The following is a 15,391-nucleotide window of genomic DNA, read 5'->3' as shown; positions in this document are numbered from 1 at the left end:
AGATTGGCGGGATTTAGGGCAGGTGGGCTTGGTGTGGCCCCCAGGTGGGGGCGACTTCCTGGGCCCACGAAATGAGTGCCAGTTGGATGCTCTTGTCTGGCCTTCTGAGGAGTTGGTTCCATCCGTCTTCGGAGGGAGCTGGCAGTAAGGTTCGAGGGGGCGGATTTCCCGCGCAACCCCAGAGGATGTGAGCCTGGGTGGCGATTTCTCCCTGGTAACAATTTTGGCAGACGGGGTCGTATTCCCCGTCTGTGATGAGTGAAAGTCTAGAATGGCTAAGGATGGAGTGTGTCTGCAACCTGCGGAGCAAGGTGGCTTGCGCTCGATTCAAGTCGGGGTGTGGAGGCGGGAACTGGCGTCTCATCTCTCTGTAGAGGTTGGTAATTTCGGCAAAGGTCTGGGGTGCCTCGGCAAGAGCGTCTGGGTCCGTGGGGCCGGCCGCCCGGTTGGTTAGTCCTCGGGCTAGTCGGTCGACTCCTTCGTTTCCAGAGTTTCCCGCGTGGGCGGGTACCCAGACCAGATTGATCTTATGGTCGGGAGTGCAGCCGCGAAGGATGCGTGCAGCGGGGTGGCAGATAAAACCTGCCGAGTAATTTTGTATCGCTCTTTAGGAGTCGCTGAGGACTGTGCGCGTACGTGGGTCAGCGATGGCCAGCGCGATGGCGGTTTCTTCTGCCGCTGTCGGAGAGTGAGCTACTACTGTGGCGGCGGTGACGATAGTAGATTGTGGCGTGGTTGCACAAGCCGATTGGCCGCTAGGGGGCCGAGTAGTACAGACGCACCCCACATCGGCTCCGCACAAAGACAGCGGAATTCGCCAATCGCCAGCATCATCGGCCCAAATTTCACGATCCACTGATCTACGAATGTGAGTGCCGCACGACATTAATTTTTGGCCCGCCTAAGCCATTTTTCGGGCACCCACGGCCCTTTGTGACCTCTTCGCCTGAGCTAGGCCTCGCTCCGCTGGGAGCTAGGCCTACTGCGTCGGACGCTTCCGCCACCAACACCATCATGGAGGTGCAGGTGCAGGAAGAGGTTCTTAACCCCCACGACTACGACCCAAGGGGCTGGACGCACATTCTTAGTGTGCCTGCCCGCTCCAAGGACGTTCTTTCACCATCCCGAAGCCAGGAGGCCGCAGCCTCTGCTACCGGTGCCCCCAAGTCTGCCCGCCTTGACAAGTCAGCGCACCTACAAGCAACGCGCACAGCTGCGCAGCGTTCGCGGCAGCAGCCGCCGCTTCCTGCTGCAGACTACAAGGTCGTGTTCAGATCACGAGGCGGGCTGCAGCTGGACCTGCTTCCACCCCGACAACTACGGGAAGCCATCCTTCAAGCGGCGTCCCAGCTACACGAACCAACGCGTACCCAAATCAGGGTACACCCCGCAAACAATACGTGCACCGTAAGCACGCCCATAAAAGCTGACGCGCTTGCCCTGGTTAGCGTAACCAGCATCAAAAACCAAGGCAAGGACTTCGCCGTCGCAGCTTACATAGCCTCGCCGGATGGAGCGGTACGCGGAGTCATCTCCAATGCTTATTGGAATGAGACCCCGACAGAGCTCCTGCAAGAACTGATCACCGGCAACCCAGACGCCCTCATCGTGGACGCCCGCCGAATGGGCTCCACGCGTTCCATCCTAATCACTTTCCGAGCTGGACCTGTCCCACGCGCCGTCCTTTATGGAGGAGCCCTCCACAGGTGCACACCCTATCGAGGGCATATAGACGCCTGCACTAACTGCCGCGTCCCTGGTCACCGGGCAGACGTGTGTGTCCACCCAAGATCCCATAAGTGCCCCCGCTGTGGGCAGTCCCACCCAAAGGAAGATGTGGCCTCATGCACCCCCAGCTGCATTCTCTGCGGAGGCCCTCATATGACCGGCACCGGAACTGCAAGGGACGGGGCCGCAAACTAGCGTCCCCGAAGAACGCTCTCTCTCCTCCGGGTACATCGCGGCTTTCCCGCTGCGATCAACCAGGCACAGCCAGCAGACGCAGCTCGACGGCTTCCCGGTCGCCTTCTACAAGCCGGCAGAATGGCAGCAAGAACGCCACGCGTCTCACCTGGGCAGACCGCGTTTCCGGCAAAACCACCCGTCAACCCCCACCACCCCAGTCCTCCCAGGCAGACCCGAGAGACCAGGAACTCAAGGCCTTGCGTGACGAGGTAAGCCGCCTATCCTCTCTCCTAAGCACCCCCGCCCCCTCCATGCCCCCTCAACCCGCACCCCCTGTCATTAATTCGAGCTCATCATCCACAGACACTTCGAGCACCCCTCCTGCAAAGAAACAGCGCACCACAGACGCCATACCCCCTCCCGTGCCCCCAGAAATAGACGCTAAATTAGCAGCACTCGAAGCAAAATTTGACCATAAACTAAAGGAGCTGGACGCCCGCCTCGAGGCCAGATTCAATCACCTTGCCGCCGCCCTCACCGAAAAACTTGAGCAGCGCATGGACGCTAAGCTTACCAAGATGATGGAGCTCTTGGAGCATAATCTTACCCATCGCTTCACCCAACCTCAAACCCCCTCCACTCCCCCCATCCTACCTCCACAAGCACAAAACACCTTCCCTGAGCCACACATACCAATTGACACCCGTCTTAATACCCTCCTCAATCCCCCCACCATCCAATATGGCGGGGGGGAACACTAATTATCTCCCCATTATAACTTGGAACTGCCGCGGCTTCCGGGCAAAGCGCGCACCTCTGCAACTTCTCCTTCCCACCATCGCACCCACGCCCCACATACTTCTTCTCCAGGAGACTACACACCGAGCAACCCTCCCCAGCTACACATCTACACACTCGGATACCACTAACACACCCAGGGCGTCCACACTCATCCACCGCAGCCTCACCTACAAAACTCATCACATTACGTCTGAGACGCCCTGCGTGATCACGGAAATTATACATCACACACATTCACTTCCTTCTATATTTATAGCAAACATATACCACCTCCCGTCCCTGCCGATGGCCCCGCTAGAATCACTTCTGCGAAAGCTACACCATCTAGCAGAGAAACATCCCCTACTCATCGGTGGGGACTTCAACAGTCAGCATACTGACTGGGGATACACAACCACGACACATCGAGGTCGCAGGCTCTGGCTGCTCCTGCAGAACCTCCAACTCACTGTGCACAACACGTTTCAGACGCCTACGCGGATCGGCACAGTGTCAGCATGGACACCAGTCCGGACCTGACGCTGAGCCGCTGTATCCGCGGCGTTACCTGGAACAGAACACAACATACACTGGGCAGTGATCATTACATTATACAAATCACTGTCCCATACAAACCACCCCGTCACGCAAATATGACACACGAACTCATTAACTGGGATGCCTTTCGCACTGCACGCACCGCCCTCCCAGACACTCCCATCGCAGACATCGATGCATGGGTGCAATCACTCAAGCATGACGTTCACCACAACACGCGACACATTGAAACTACAACCGAAACACCGACCCTTGACACACGCCTAGCCCACCTCTGGGAGGCTTATCACAGCATCCTGGAACGCTGGAAAGTCAACAAACACAACAGAACGCTTAAAAAGCGGCTGGCCGCGCTGCAGACACAAATCCAACAGCACTCTGAGGAGCTCTGTCGATCCAACTGGGGACAGATATGTGACGGCATCGCCGGAAACCTGTCCAGCAAACGTGCATGGCAACTCCTCCGACACCTCATTGACCCCACACGCACCAAATCAGCAGCACAGCACCACGTGACACGCCTCACACATGAACACATTGACGATCCCGACACCCTTCTAGACACACTTCAAACCATGTACACATCTCCAGGCGGCCCCATACCTCTACCGCACTACACAGGACAAGCAAATCCAACACTCGACACCGACATCACGGAGACGGAAGTCAGAGCGGCCCTCCTGACTCTCCGCGCCAACTCCGCACCTGGTGCAGACCAAATCACAAACTCCATGCTCCGTAATCTGGATGACCAATCGATCACCCACATTACGAAATACTTCAACCAGTGCTGGAGGGAGGGTAACCTCCCGCAGTCCTGGCGCCACGCGAAGGTAATATTTATACCAAAACCCAACAAACACTCACCATTCAAAACCTTCGCCCGATTTCGCTAACCTCATGCCTCGGGAAGCTTCTCGAGCATGTTGTGTTAGCGAGACTCACAAGTCACATGGCGGACAACAATCTCTACCCGCATAGCATGGTGGGATTCTGCCCTCATCTATCCGCACAGGATGCCATGCTGCAACTCACACACGACCTTTTTGAACCGCTTCTTCCAGGTCACACCAAGGCAGTCTTAGCTTTGGATCTCTCCAAAGCTTTTGATCGCATTGAACATCAGGCGATCATGACTGCTCTATCCCCATTAAATGTGGGTGTGCGTACGTATGCCTACATTCAAGCATTCCTGACTGACCGCACGGCTGAGATACACTTCGGCCCTCTGTCTTCCACCTCCTACACACTTCAGAGTATCGGCACCCCTCAAGGGTCCGTCCTTTCCCCCTTTCTCTTTAACATAACCCTCATACCCCTCGCCCGGAAATTGGCAACTATTCCCCACCTCAAGCACACTCTTTATGCCGACGATATCACCCTGTGGACCACCGACGGCAGTGACGGCGACATAGAGAACACCTTACAGGAAGCAGCCACCCTCACCCAAAATTACGCACGGACCATCGGACTGTCTTGCTCCCCAGAGAATTCCGAACTGCTCCTCATCCGGCCTAAGAACCACCGCTGTCCCCGCTCCCCCATTGCCATTGAATTGAATGGTTACCCGGTACCTGAGGTTGGCACCCTCCGTGCAATGGGCTTGCACATCCAGAACGATGGCAAAAACACCACTACCCTCAAGAAACTCAAGCAGGTTGCAGGCGCGATATCGCACCTCATCCGCAGGGTTTCGGGAAATCATAGAGGCATGAAGAAAGCGCGACCTATGTCGCGTCATTCATGCCTTTGTCCTCAGCCGTGTACTGTACACTACCCCATACTTACAACTATCCAAACATGCCATAAACGCTTTGGATGCTTTGATTCGCAAGGCATTCAAGGCAGCACTTCATCTTCCCCTCAACACACCCACAGACAGATTACTAGGCCTGGGCCTCCACAACACGATCGGGGAACTGGTGGAGGCCCACCGACAGGCCCAATACATCAGGCTCACAAAAACTTCCACAGGTCGGTATATCCTGGACTCCCTCGGAATCAAAATACCAGCCAACGACCCAACCCTTCTCGCCATCCCACGATCCCTTCACCGAGAGCTTCTCATCAGGCCGCTCCCGAGGAATATGCACCCGTCCCACCATGAGCAGCGCCGCAGAGCCCGTGCGAAGGCACTCCATCGAGCGTACGGCCCCCAGCCGGACGCCGTATGGGTGGACGCTGCCTGCACGGGTGATGAAGCGACAGCAGCTGCGGTGGACTCCTCTTCATCCACCCTCCTCACACTACCTCTCCCTCCAGATACATCCCCACAGGCTGCAGAGGAAGCCGCCATTGCACTTGCTATAACCCGCACGGAAGCCCGGTATATTTTAACTGACTCTAAAACTGCGATTCTAAATTTTGCTCGAGGCCGAGTTCATGTCCCTGCTTTTGGCATACTGGACTCGCCCGATGCACCCCCGCCCCGCCAAGTGGAGCTGATATGGGTGCCTGCGCACTCCAGGAATCCCGGAAACGAGGCCGCCAACCTTTTAGCCCGAGGTTCTTTAAACCGGGCTCAGGTGGCCTCGGATCGGGGATTCACGAAGGATCGCATGCACTCATTCAGTGAGCTGACCCAGGCATACAGAGCCTCTCGCCAGCTCTACCCCCCGCCCCACCCCTCCCTAGATAACAGACACGCAACACTCTGGCGCAGATTACAAACACATACTCTCCCCTCGCCCCTTACCCTAACCCACTATCATCCCTCCTTCCCCACTCCTGCTTGCGCCCTATGCCCAGAACCCTTCGCTTCTTCCCTCCACATCCTTTCCCTCTGCCCGGCGGACCCTCCCCCGCGGGACCTAGAGAACCTCAAGACCTGGGAGGACTCGGAGACCCTGCTGCACTCGGAGGACCCGGCCGTGCAGACCATCGCCACCGGCCGTGCTGCCAGTGTTATGGACCTCAGGAGCATAAACACTTGAGTGCAGTGGGGTCGTGCGGGGACCCTGGGGCGTGCCCAGAATTCCTTTGTAAATAAAGTTTTCTCTCTCTCTCTCTGCACAAGCCACGTATGTGTTTGCACTTTGCCGTGCAGCATCTACGTGTATTGCGATTTCGTCGGCAAGGTATGTGGCATCTAGTGCTTGGGCTTTCAGCTGACGGCGCGTATCATGGCGGCCAGGTAGCATGTTTTTGGGGAGTGAGGCCCAGCGTTGACGCAAGCTCCGCCAACTTGCGTCCGTACTTCGCGGTAGTAACCCTACATCCAAGCGGGAGCGTTGAAATCGCCCACAATAAAGAAGGGGCCCCGACGTGCAACGCTCAGCGCGCGGCTAAATAGGTCCGCGAATGGTACATTCGGTAATTTCGGATTGCAGTATACATTGAGTATGGGTAACGGTGGGTCCTGCTTCCGGAGTGGGAGGAGGGTCACCATTACATGAGAGTATTCAAGTTGCATGTCTAAGTCGACCTGATTGGCTGTACAATTTCTGTGGGCGCATAGAAGAGACGAGAGGTCCTCCTGGAACGTCGTGCAATTTGTTAGTGTGGCGCCTTTTCCTGGCTCTTGGAAGGCAACCACGGCTGGCAAATGCTAAAAGGTTGAAAGATAAAATTGGCTGAGGCTAGCTTGGTTAAGCTCGGTAATTGCGAAAGTAATTTCCCCTGGCTGCGCCTAGGTTGGCTGGTGGTGTCTCTTGGTGGTGCTCTTAGTAATGGTTATGCTATCAAACTAAGTTAATGACGCTTAAGCTTCGCCTTTAGGAGTGGAACGCGACAGCGTGTTGTAGCGCTGCCAGGCAGTCCACGGAACGCCACCACCCGTTCGGCGCGATGCCTTGCCCTTTGAACGCGACGCTTTTTGAGGAAAGGAAATTACGCAGTAATTCTCTGTCATCTCGGTGGACATCCGAACCGCACCGTACAGGAAGGGAGAGAGAGAGAGAGAGAAAACTTTATTTACAAAGGAATTCTGGGCACGCCCCAGGGTCCCCGCACGACCCCACTGCACTCAAGTGTTTATGCTCCTGAGGTCCATAACACTGGCAGCACGGCCGGTGGCGATGGTCTGCACGGCCGGGTCCTCCGAGTGCAGCAGGGTCTCCGAGTCCTCCCAGGTCTTGAGGTTCTCTAGGTCCCGCGGGGGAGGGTCCGCCGGGCAGAGGGAAAGGATGTGGAGGGAAGAAGCGAAGGGTTCTGGGCATAGGGCGCAAGCAGGAGTGGGGAAGGAGGGATGATAGTGGGTTAGGGTAAGGGGCGAGGGGAGAGTATGTGTTTGTAATCTGCGCCAGAGTGTTGCGTGTCTGTTATCTAGGGAGGGGTGGGGCGGGGGGTACAGCTGGCGAGAGGCTCTGTATGCCTGGGTCAGCTCACTGAATGAGTGCATGCGATCCTTCGTGAATCCCTGATCCGAGGCCACCTGAGCCCGGTTTAAAGAACCTCGGGCTAAAAGGTTGGCGGCCTCGTTTCCGGGATTCCTGGAGTGCGCAGGCACCCATATCAGCTCCACTTGGCGGGGCGGGGGTGCATCGGGCGAGTCCAGTATGCCAAAAGCAGGGACATGAACTCGGCCTCGAGCAAAATTTAGAATCGCAGTTTTAGAGTCAGTTAAAATATACCGGGCTTCCGTGCGGGTTATAGCAAGTGCAATGGCGGCTTCCTCTGCAGCCTGTGGGGATGTATCTGGAGGGAGAGGTAGTGTGAGGAGGGTGGATGAAGAGGAGTCCACCGCAGCTGCTGTCGCTTCATCACCCGTGCAGGCAGCGTCCACCCATACGGCGTCCGGCTGGGGGCCGTACGCTCGATGGAGTGCCTTCGCACGGGCTCTGCGGCGCTGCTCATGGTGGGACGGGTGCATATTCCTCGGGAGCGGCCTGATGAGAAGCTCTCGGTGAAGGGATCGTGGGATGGCGAGAAGGGTTGGGTCGTTGGCTGGTATTTTGATTCCGAGGGAGTCCAGGATATACCGACCTGTGGAAGTTTTTGTGAGCCTGATGTATTGGGCCTGTCGGTGGGCCTCCACCAGTTCCCCGATCGTGTTGTGGAGGCCCAGGCCTAGTAATCTGTCTGTGGGTGTGTTGAGGGGAAGATGAAGTGCTGCCTTGAATGCCTTGCGAATCAAAGCATCCAAAGCGTTTATGTCATGTTTGGATAGTTGTAAGTATGGGGTAGTGTACAGTACACGGCTGAGGACAAAGGCATGAATGACGCGACATAGGTCGCGCTTTCTTCATGCCTCTATGATTTTCCGAAACCCTGCGGATGAGGTGCGATATCGCGCCTGCAACCTGCTTGAGTTTCTTGAGGGTAGTGGTGTTTTTGCCATCGTTCTGGATGTGCAAGCCCAATACACGGAGGGTGCCAACCTCAGGTACCGGGTAACCATTCAATTCAATGGCAATGGGGGAGCGGGGACAGCGGTGGTTCTTAGGCCGGATGAGGAGCAGTTCGGACTTCTCTGGGGAGCAAGACAGTCCGATGGTCCGTGCGTAATTTTGGGTGAGGGTGGCTGCTTCCTGTAAGGTGTTCTCTATGTCGCCGTCACTGCCGTCGGTGGTCCACAGGGTGATATCGTCGGCATAAAGAGTGTGCTTGAGGTGGGGAATAGTTGCCAATTTCCGGGCGAGGGGTATGAGGGTTATGTTAAAGAGAAAGGGGGAAAGGACGGACCCTTGAGGGGTGCCGATACTCTGAGGTGTGTAGGAGGTGGAAGACAGAGGGCCGAAGTGTATCTCAGCCGTGCGGTCAGTCAGGAATGCTTGAATGTAGGCGTACGTGCGCACACCCACATTCAATGGGGATAGAGCAGTCATGATCGCCTGATGTTCAATGCGATCAAAAGCTTTGCAGAGATCCGAAGCTAAGACTGCCTTGGTGTGACCTGGAAGAAGCGGGTCAAAAAGGTCCTGTGTGAGTTGCAGCATGGCATCCTGTGCGGATAGATGAGGGCAGAATCCCACCATGCTATGCGGGTAGAGATTGTTGTCCGCCATGTGACTTGTGAGTCTCGCTAACACAACATGCTCGAGGAGCTTCCCGAGGCATGAGGTTAGCGAAATCGGGCGAAGGTTTTGAATGGTGAGTGTTTGTTGGGTTTTGGTATAAATATTACCTTCGCGTGGCGCCAGGACTGCGGGAGGTTACCCTCCCTCCAGCACTGGTTGAAGTATTTCGTAATGTGGGTGATCGATTGGTCATCCAGATTACGGAGCATGGAGTTTGTGATTTGGTCTGCACCAGGTGCGGAGTTGGCGCGGAGAGTCAGAAGGGCCGCTCTGACTTCCGTCTCCGTGATGTCGGTGTCGAGTGTTGGATTTGCTTGTCCTGTGTAGTGCGGTAGAGGTATGGGGTCGCCTGGAGATGTGTACATGGTTTGAAGTGTGTCTAGAAGGGTGTCGGGATCGTCAATGTGTTCATGTGTGAGGCGTGTCACGTCGTGCTGTGCTGCTGATTTGGTGCGTGTGGGGTCAATGAGGTGTCGGAGGAGTTGCGATGCACGTTTGCTGGACAGGTTTCCGGCGATGCCGTCACATATCTGTCCCCAGTTGGATCGACAGAGCTCCTCAGAGTGCTGTTGGATTTGTGTCTGCAGCGCGGCCAGCCGCTTTTTAAGCGTTCTGTTGTGTTTGTTGATTTTCCAGCGTTCCAGGATGCTGTGATAAGCCTCCCAGAGGTGGGCTAGGCGTGTGTCAAGGGTCGGTGTTTCGGTTGTAGTTTCAATGTGTCGCGTGTTGTGGTGAACGTCATGCTTGAGTGATTGCACCCATGCATCGATGTCTGCGATGGGAGTGTCTGGGAGGGCGGTGCGTGCAGCACGAAAGGCATCCCAGTTAATGAGTTCGTGTGTCATATTTGCGTGACGGGGTGGTTTGTATGGGACAGTGATTTGTATAATGTAATGATCACTGCCCAGTGTATGTTGTGTTCTGTTCCAGGTAACGCCGCGGATACAGCGGCTCAGCGTCAGGTCCGGACTGGTGTCCATGCTGACACTGTTGCCGATCCGCGTAGGCGTCTGAAACGTGTTGTGCACAGTGAGTTGGAGGTTCTGCAGGAGCAGCCAGAGCGTGCGACCTCGATGTGTCGTGGTTGTGTATCCCCAGTCAGTATGCTGACTGTTGAAGTCCCCACCGATGAGTAGGGGATGTTTCCCTGCTAGATGGTGTAGCTTTCGCAGAAGTGATTCTAGCGGGGCCATCGGCAGGGATGGGGGGTGGTATATGTTTGCTATAAATATAGAAGGAAGTGAATGTGTGTGATGTATAATTTCCGTGATCACGCAGGGCGTCTCAGACGTAATGTGATGAGTTTTGTAGGTGAGGCTGCGGTGGATGAGTGTGGACGCCCTGGGTGTGTTAGTGGTATCCGAGTGTGTAGATGTGTAGCTGGGGAGGGTTGCTCGGTGTGTAGTCTCCTGGAGAAGAAGTATGTGGGGCGTGGGTGCGATGGTGGGAAGGAGAAGTTGCAGAGGTGCGCGCTTTGCCCGGAAGCCGCGGCAGTTCCAAGTTATAATGGGGAGATAATTAGTGTTCCCCCCCGCCATATTGGATGGTGGGGGGATTGAGGAGGGTATTAAGACGGGTGTCAATTGGTATGTGTGGCTCAGGGAAGGTGTTTTGTGCTTGTGGAGGTAGGATGGGGGGAGTGGAGGGGGTTTGAAGTTGGGTGAAGCGATGGGTAAGATTATGCTCCAAGAGCTCCATCATCTTGGTAAGCATAGCGTCCATGCGCTGCTCAAGTTTTTCGGTGAGGGCGGCGGCAAGGTGATTGAATCTGGCCTCGAGGCGGGCGTCTAGCTCCTTTAGTTTATGGTCAAATTTTGCTTCGAGTGCTGCTAATTTAGCGTCTATTTCTGGGGGCACGGGAGGGGGTGTGGCGTCTGTGGTGAAGGGAGGAACGCCACCACCCATTAGGCGCGATGGCTTGCCCTTTGAACGCAAGTCTATAGCCCTGGCTGCGCCTTGTTTGGCTGGTCACGTAGAGCAAGCGCCTCCCCCTCGTGAACGAATACACGCGGCTCATGCAGTGGTGGTGGTGGAAAACATTTGTGTACAGATATATTTCAGGAGGTGAGGTATGAGCTGACCGAGAGGGGGCCAGCCCTCACAAGTACTAGGTGGAGGTCCCTAGTTCGGGACTCCAGTGGCGTCGGCAGCCGCCCGGGCTCGCGCGACCAGGGCCCGTTTGGCCTGCAGGTCAGAGCAGCCGAGCAGGGTCGCCTCCCAGTCCTCCCGGGTTGGGTTGGGGTGAGGGGGGATAGCAGGGCTGGAGGGGCAGGCCCACACCACGTGGCAGATGTCCGAAGACTTCTCCGCACAGCGCGTACAGCTGCCAGAGAAAGAAAGGTGGACGTGTTTGAGAGCTGCCGGGCACAGCAAAGTATTTGTATACAGACGAAGCAGAAGCCGCTCCTCCGCCTTTGAGAGACCTTTACGCGGACGGGGTAAATACCATGGCCAGATTGATAAAGTAAAGCAATGTCTGTGAAGGAGTAAGTGGGAGTGAATTCTAGTTCCTGATCGTCAGGGTCGGAGGCGAATGTCCGGTGAGAGAGCGCGCGGGCGGCGGCGTCAGCTGCCTCATTTCCCTCAAGGCCCATGTGAGCGGGAGCCCAAACGATACGCCAGTGAGCGGGGTTCCCGGTGTAGACGCTGTTTAGGAGAATGCGGTAGGCTAGATACGGTACCCAGCCGTGCTCGACGTTCCGACGTGCCCCTCGCGAGCCGGAAATAATTTTTTAAAATTTGAATCAGATGCAGCCAATGCAATGGCGACCTCCTCCGCGTGTGTTATTTCACGGGCTCGAAAAGTAAGGCCGTTCACTGTTTTGGATTGGTGGACGACTGCTGCCGTGTACCATCTCACATGGTGGGGGCCGGAGGCATCCACGTAGAATACGCCCGGTTTCGATCCATAGTGGCAGGCCAGGGCTTCCGCGCGCGCCAGGCGCCGGCCATTATGGTCCCCACGGTTCATGTTCGCGGGAAGAGGGCGCACGTCGAGGGCGCATCTCCACTGGGATGGAATACGTACGCGCTCTTCCATGAGAGTGGTGTGTTGGATGTGTAGTCGGGCAAGGAGGCGGCGACCCGACGATGTTTTCGAGAGACGTGTGTATTGGTTGGTCAGGTGGGCTTCCCGGAGCTCCCGAAATGTATTCACCGTGCCCAGCCCCAGGTGGCGCTTTTTGGAGGTGTTCACGGGGAGGTCCAGAGCCCGCTTAATAATTTTGCGGAGGATGACTTGGAGTGCATCCTCGTCTTGCTTTCGCAGGTGGAGGTATGGAGTCGAATATAGAATTCGACTGGTTACAAATGCATGCTCCAGCCGCAAGGCTTCCTTACATTGTAACCCCCCGCTCTTGTTAGAAACCTAGCGGACTAAGCGGCCCACCTGGTCCCCCACCTGATGGAGTTTGGCCAATGTTGTTTCTGACCGTCTGTCTTGATGTGTAAAGAGCCCCAGTACCTGGACTTTGATATTTTCAGGGATTGGACCTGTCTCAAGAGACAATGAAGTTTTGGCTGTGGACTTTGGTGAGGGGCGTATGTGCACAAATTCAGACGGGCTGTCCTCGATCCCGTCGAATGCCCTCACAATAATAAGGTCGTACTACCCTTGGATTGGAAGGGAGCTTTCGACAACGTTACCCACGCGATCATTCTCACCCACCTCTCTCAAACTAACTGCGGCAGAAACGCCTTTCAATTCATTCGGCAATTTTTGACCGACGAAAATCTTACATTCGAATCCAGGATAAGGAACATGGCCCTTTTCATTTAGGAACCAGGGGCACACCACAGGGCGCGGTGCTCTCTCCCCTTTTATTAAATCTGGCTATGATGGGTATAGCGGTCCAGCTGGGCGCTTTCGTCGGTGTACAGCATGCGCTGTACGCCGATGACATCACCCTGTGGTCCACACAGGGTTGCCTTGGAGACATTGAGGACAACCTGCAGGAGGCGGCGACCATAGTGGACCGTTATGCTCGCCGCTGCGGCCTCCAATGTTCCACCCAAAAGTCTGAATTTCTGCTCATGCAGACGGCCCCTGGGCGCCGCCTGCTAAACCGCTTACATATCCAACACGACTGCACTCCAGAGGAGGCGGAGCATATCCCAGTACTGTGGCGCCATATGCTCTGGGTCTCTCCGCTCCCCCGTAACATGGACACCGACATGCCCGAAAACAGACGACAAGCGTGGGCTCGGGCTCTTGAGAGACGGGATCCACGGGATTTTACACGGCCGCTTTCGTTCACCAGGAAATGCGCGTTGATGGACTCTCCTTTCGAGCCCCGAATTCAATGCAAGCCGAGGAGGTAGCGATAGCGCTTGCTGCTGCCCACGCAAATTTGAGAATCATCATCACGGACTCCCGAAAAGCATGTAATTTTTACTTGGCAGGGGAGATCTCCCCCTTAGCTGCTTGCATTCTAAGACGGACTGCCACTAATCCAACATCGAAAAGAATCATTTGGGCTCCTGGCCACCACGGCTTACGAGGTAATGAGGCCGCTGACGCTGCTGCCCGAGCGCTTATTCACCGGGCTCCTCATCCCAGCTCTTCTGGCTCGGAGACTAACCAGCCGCTGCTGCGATTCAGGGAAATAATAACGTATTATAGCGACAACCACAGCCTTTTGCCAGCCCCTGCAAAGGGGCTGAGTAAGACGGAGGAGCGAACTTTAAGGTGCCTGCAGACAGGTACTCTATTCTGTCCTGCAATAATCAAACATTACGATCCTAACACGAATGGGCGATGCCCGCACTGTGGCGAGACCTGTGATATCTTCCACATGGTGTGGGCATGTACTCAAAATCCCCACCTCCCCGCTTCCCCTACCCCTTCCAGAGAGGCATGGGAGGCTGCCCTCCTCAACTGCTCCTCGCTTGAGTCCAAAGGGCTCTGGTGAAACGGGCGAGAGACGGGGCCTTGTCATGCTGTGTCCCGGACTAGGGACGCCGACCATGTAGCGGGGCCACTCTGTGGTTTCCAAACTCTATTTCATCAAATAAAAGTTCACCACCACCACGGCAGCGGCGCGTGGAGGATTCGCTGGGACGATCGCGACGAGCCGAGTTAGGGCCCCGCTTTTCCACAGATGGCATGACGTCACGTACAGCGCCGCGCAGCTGCGGCATGGAGGATTCGCTGGGACGATCGCGACGAGCCGAGTTGGGGCCCTGCTTTTTCACAACTGGTATGACGTCACACATAGGTCACGCTAAAGGTCAATGGTGGATTCTCCGGGACGACGGCCAAGAGCGGAAACCTCGAGCAGTAATGATTTCGCAATAAAAGCCGGAGGTGGGCCCACTTGGAACGGGACCGGAGCCCCCGACCGTTCCATTGAGTAATTGTAATGGGGGAAGATGATTTCGAAAGGGGGGAGCGCCTACACCTAGGATGTACCGCCACGCTCAGATTGAGAGGTGGAAGCGAGGCTGCCCCCTAGCCAGTTACTGGGGGCTGAAACTCAGCACCTAGAAGGGGGCAGCTGTCTTCGTTATCGTCGAGGTCATTGACTCGGCGGGACAATCTGGAGGGCCGACCAGATACGTCCTTAAGGGGACCGCCTCTGCTAGAAAGGCGGGGGTTAGTCGCGGCGTGTTGAGCGATCATAGGGGGAGTAGCCTCCATGTCTCGAACGATGAGGCGTTGTATCGCTGTCTCCAACAGGTTGTCAAATTCGGCATTAAGACAGGCTTCGAGTTCGGCAAGGGAAGATTCCAGAGTCGGCGCCGCCATCTGGCTCTCCATAGCCTCCGCATCGGGGGTACTGCGGGGGAGGGGGGTTGTTTTAGCCTCTAAAGCTTCAGTTTTCGCGAGTAGCATCTCGTTTTGTGCCCGTAGAGAAGCTATACGGTTGTGGAGTTGAGCGTCAGCCGCCGAGTGAGGGGGACAGGAGAGGGGATGGGAGGAGGAGGCAACCCGTCCCGAACCGCTCATCTGTTTGCCATTTTTGACGATGTTGGCTCAGGCACCCGCGACGCCATTCTTGAGCGTGCTTTTCCTGACCGCCGTGTGGGGGTGGTGGTGGCACTTGTCTGCTCTTTGCGTCATTCCCGCTAGTAGGCGTCTGTTCGGTTGAGCTGGGGACGTCACCGCAATGTGTTGAAGCATCGCTGCAGACGCTGCCGTGGTGTTGTGGCTGCCTGCCCGTCACGCTGCATTTCGCACCCTTTGGGGCGGC

At 56.1% G+C, this 15,391-nt stretch overlaps 1 protein-coding gene across 1 annotated transcript in view; it reads left to right on the top strand.

Annotated features, from left to right (window-relative positions):
- Positions 1–1,181: 1,181 nt before the first annotated feature.
- LOC149337109 (uncharacterized) overlaps positions 1,182–15,391 on the top strand; it is a 30,449-nt gene continuing 16,239 nt past the window's right edge. The window contains exon 1 of the mRNA XM_089553325.1: positions 1,182–2,174. Within this exon, the coding sequence (XP_089409451.1) occupies positions 1,845–2,174 (330 nt within the window). The 5' untranslated portion in view covers positions 1,182–1,844. The remainder of the gene's footprint in view (positions 2,175–15,391) is intronic.

Source organism: Amblyomma mixtum, chromosome 7 (genome assembly GCF_055824585.1).
Source record: "Amblyomma mixtum isolate Tamu chromosome 7, ASM5582458v1, whole genome shotgun sequence".
NCBI classification, from domain to species: Eukaryota; Metazoa; Arthropoda; class Arachnida; order Ixodida; family Ixodidae; genus Amblyomma; species Amblyomma mixtum.
The sequence above is the reverse complement of the archived record's forward strand: the minus strand, read 5'-3'. Positions and strand labels throughout refer to the sequence as shown.